A 3,260-nucleotide genomic window follows, 5' to 3' on the forward strand; every position below is an offset into this window, starting at 1 on the left:
TTTTAAATATTCCTTCATAAAATTAAGAACTTGAAATATTAAAATTTGATTTATTAACTACATTTGGATGCCAAGTTTATTTGTATACATGGATAATAAATTAGTTTAATTAAATTTTGAATGTAACTCTGTAAAAGGTTAGGATGTGTGCACTTTGACTTACCCAATGCAAAAGGGTTAAGGAACTTGACCAAGGGTAGGCAATACTGAGATGCAAACGAGTGAGACAGGTGAAAAAATTGATGCAACGAAGTGTAAAAAACTTGCAAGCATTGATATATAGTGAAGACTATACCAACTGAAGGAGTTGGAGGACCCATCCAGTAAGGGCAGAATGCAAAAGGTCTTTGGATGAAGAGGGGTCTCAAGGGAAAAAAACAAATGATGGTGGGAACCCCAAAATGATATGTATGTCTAAAATAACACTTACCTGCTCAAACCAGACACAGAAGATGATCTGAATCCATTCAAGCACAAAGGTGAGACACAGAAGGGAGAGAGATTGGAGAGAGAGTACAATCACCTTCCTGAGTAACAGAAGTCTTATGAAGAAAGCCCTGGTTAGGATAAAGGAGCAAATAAGTATAGTAAAGCATTGGTGGTATAAACAACTGAACAATGGTGACCACAGATAAGAAGGAGAAGTAAGCATGTCCTGAGAGAAAGGTGGTATAAAAAAACAAGAAACCAATGAATTGAACTGAGCATGTACGAGATCGAGTAAAACAAGAAGGGCCCATTCAGGCAAGGGAATCAAACAAAGGGTATGGTAAAGAAAAGGAAAGAATGGGAAGGGCACAAAGGGAATGGCAAAGTTGCCCAATAACCAGTCACGGTGGAGACTGATAATCCAAGATCAAACAAGAAAGGTAGAAGAGTAAATAAGAATAGTGAAAATGTATGGGAAGTAGTGACGACATAAACATATGAATGACAGTGAATACAGGCAAGGAAAAGGAAACACACCCTGACATGAAGGTGGTAAAAAGAACAAGAAACCAAGAACACAAATGGTGGACATATAAAAGCATAAACAACCACATCAAGATCCCAGTCATGCTTAGGAATCATAAGAGGGAGTCAGTGAAGAAAGAAGGACTGAAACAACACAGAAAGAATAGGGGAAGAAACATTTGGTGATAATTGAATAGGCACACTGTGGTCAACAAAGTAGCCTGTGAACCAGCAAAGGTGGAGATGGACAATCCATGGTTAAATAGCCAACTGAAAAAAGACTGAAAGGTGGGCCATAAGAGGATAGCGTGGAAGAAGGGAGTGGCAGATGAACCAATGACCAAAAAACCAACACTACCATCAAACAGGTGTGGTGCAGTCTCCCGCTGAGGTGTGATGTTTTCTCTTTTGATTCCACACCTACTGGTCTCTCTTTGGGCACTTGCTAAAGGGGGATCATATTTTTTTATTGGCCATTCACCAGTTCAATGTGGGATTCTAGCTATCTAGTGAGTGGAAGTAAGATATTGTATCAGAAGTTAGCATTTTCCTACACTGAAAATATATTTCCAATAGATACTTATTGCCATTCACATTTCCCACCCAGCCTCCCCACTCCAAATAATATATCGTGTAGGTCTTCTGACCAATCTCGAAGTGATTAATGAGTACAAATGTGAAGAGGGCGCTGGTTGCGACATGAGTGGTGTCATACTCCTATTGGTGGAAAGCTGCTGCATGATGTGGAAATGCAGAAGCAGAAGGTGGAAGGCTAGTGGTGTGCATTGAAAATTTATGACAATAAAGGACGGTGTTAATCGAGAAAAGCTATTTTGTGAGAGGAGGTAAGACATCGTATAGGAATATTTAATTTCTTGTGCTAAATACAACTGCATTTTAGACAGATTTTCAGTTATTAGTGGTATATGTGTGATATAGTGGTATATATTAGTTGTATATGTGTGTGATAATAACATATTTCATGTTAATTATTGTCTCCCAAAAATATTTTATTGGCTAAGAATTTTTATTTAATATTACTACTCATCAGTTGACTAAACCTATGACATATACCACTAATATATCACACATATACCACTAATATATACACATATATCACACATATACCACTAATTTAAAATTAATAATGGACCAAGTGTAGACTGTTCCTTTCTTTGCTGGCATAAGCATTTCATGCCAGAGCATATCATGAATGTTTTTTTTCTTTTACCCTCTAAGATCTGAGTCTATATAATGATAATAATATCCACTTACCTCAACACTTGGTAACTCTGTTTCTTCTATTATTTTCTGTGATTCATTTACTTGCTTAACAGTTGAATGTTGTTTTTTGGGATGCTCACAATAAGTCCATTCTTCAATCAAGGCTTCTTTAGTTTCCTGAGGCTTCAGCTTTGTTTGGTACAGATTTGAATGCCTGAGATGCTTTTCCTTAAAACGCACCATTTGATGTCGAGGGTCTAAATGGTCTAGCTTTAGAGATAAGGAACGACTTGGTAGATGATGCAATTTATGACCTAAAACAAAGTAATTGCTCAAAGTGAATCTTAAAGAGACTTTATACTATAAAGACCACTCACTTTTTAAAATAGTTTTCAAGAGAAATCTCTTTCATAGTCTTAGAAGGTTGTCTCTTTTTCTCTACCTGGATTATAAGAAAACCTATTCTTTGAGATTATTTAATAATCAAATAAAAGTTAAGCATACCTTTAAAATTTTAATTTAAAAATGTTTAATATTTTAAACAAATAGACCTCACCGAGTTAAGTTCCAGGAGTTGTGCTGATTGGTGCTGGCCTTTCATATGGAAAGTGGATGTTTTGCAAGAAGTAGCAGAGCTATATTAATTATGGCTTTCTGGTTGTATAATGTCTTACTGATTCCCCATCTGTTTCTTTACCTAGCTAAACTATACAGTACTTTGTTTTCCACCAGTCTCGTTCCCCCTGAATGTCAAATAAGACCTTTCATAGCTGTCATTTTCACCTTGCTAATGATATCCTGTAGGCCCGGCATGGCCAGGTGGTTAGGGCTCTCGACTCGTAATCTGAGGGTCACAGGTTCGAATCCCCGTCACACCATACATGCCAACCTCCACCCTTGCCTGGTCCCAAGTCCAGGATGAAAAAGGAGGAGGGTTGGGCACGGGGCTAGCAACTCCACCCCATAAAAAACAACCTGCTACAAGTAACTGCAACAACAACTTCCGTTGGTGAGGTCTTGTTGCGGCCCTATGCTCCACTGGGAGTTTACAGGAATAAAAAAAAAATGATATCCTGTGAGCA

The 3,260-nt window shown here is 37.7% G+C and overlaps 1 protein-coding gene across 1 annotated transcript in view; it reads right to left on the reverse strand.

The window, feature by feature from the left end:
• The window catches only part of LOC111083459 (rab11 family-interacting protein 1-like), a gene marked incomplete at its 3' end in the record, with an annotated part of 20,569 nt that overhangs the window by 3,411 nt on the left and 13,898 nt on the right, over positions 1-3,260 (reverse strand). The window contains exon 6 of the mRNA XM_022379997.1: positions 2,230-2,492. Coding sequence (XP_022235705.1) covers positions 2,230-2,492 — 263 coding nt within the window. The remainder of the gene's footprint in view (positions 1-2,229; positions 2,493-3,260) is intronic.

Source organism: Limulus polyphemus, unplaced genomic scaffold, assembly GCF_000517525.1.
Source record: "Limulus polyphemus unplaced genomic scaffold, Limulus_polyphemus-2.1.2 Scaffold9637, whole genome shotgun sequence".
NCBI lineage: Eukaryota > Metazoa > Arthropoda > Merostomata > Xiphosura > Limulidae > Limulus > Limulus polyphemus.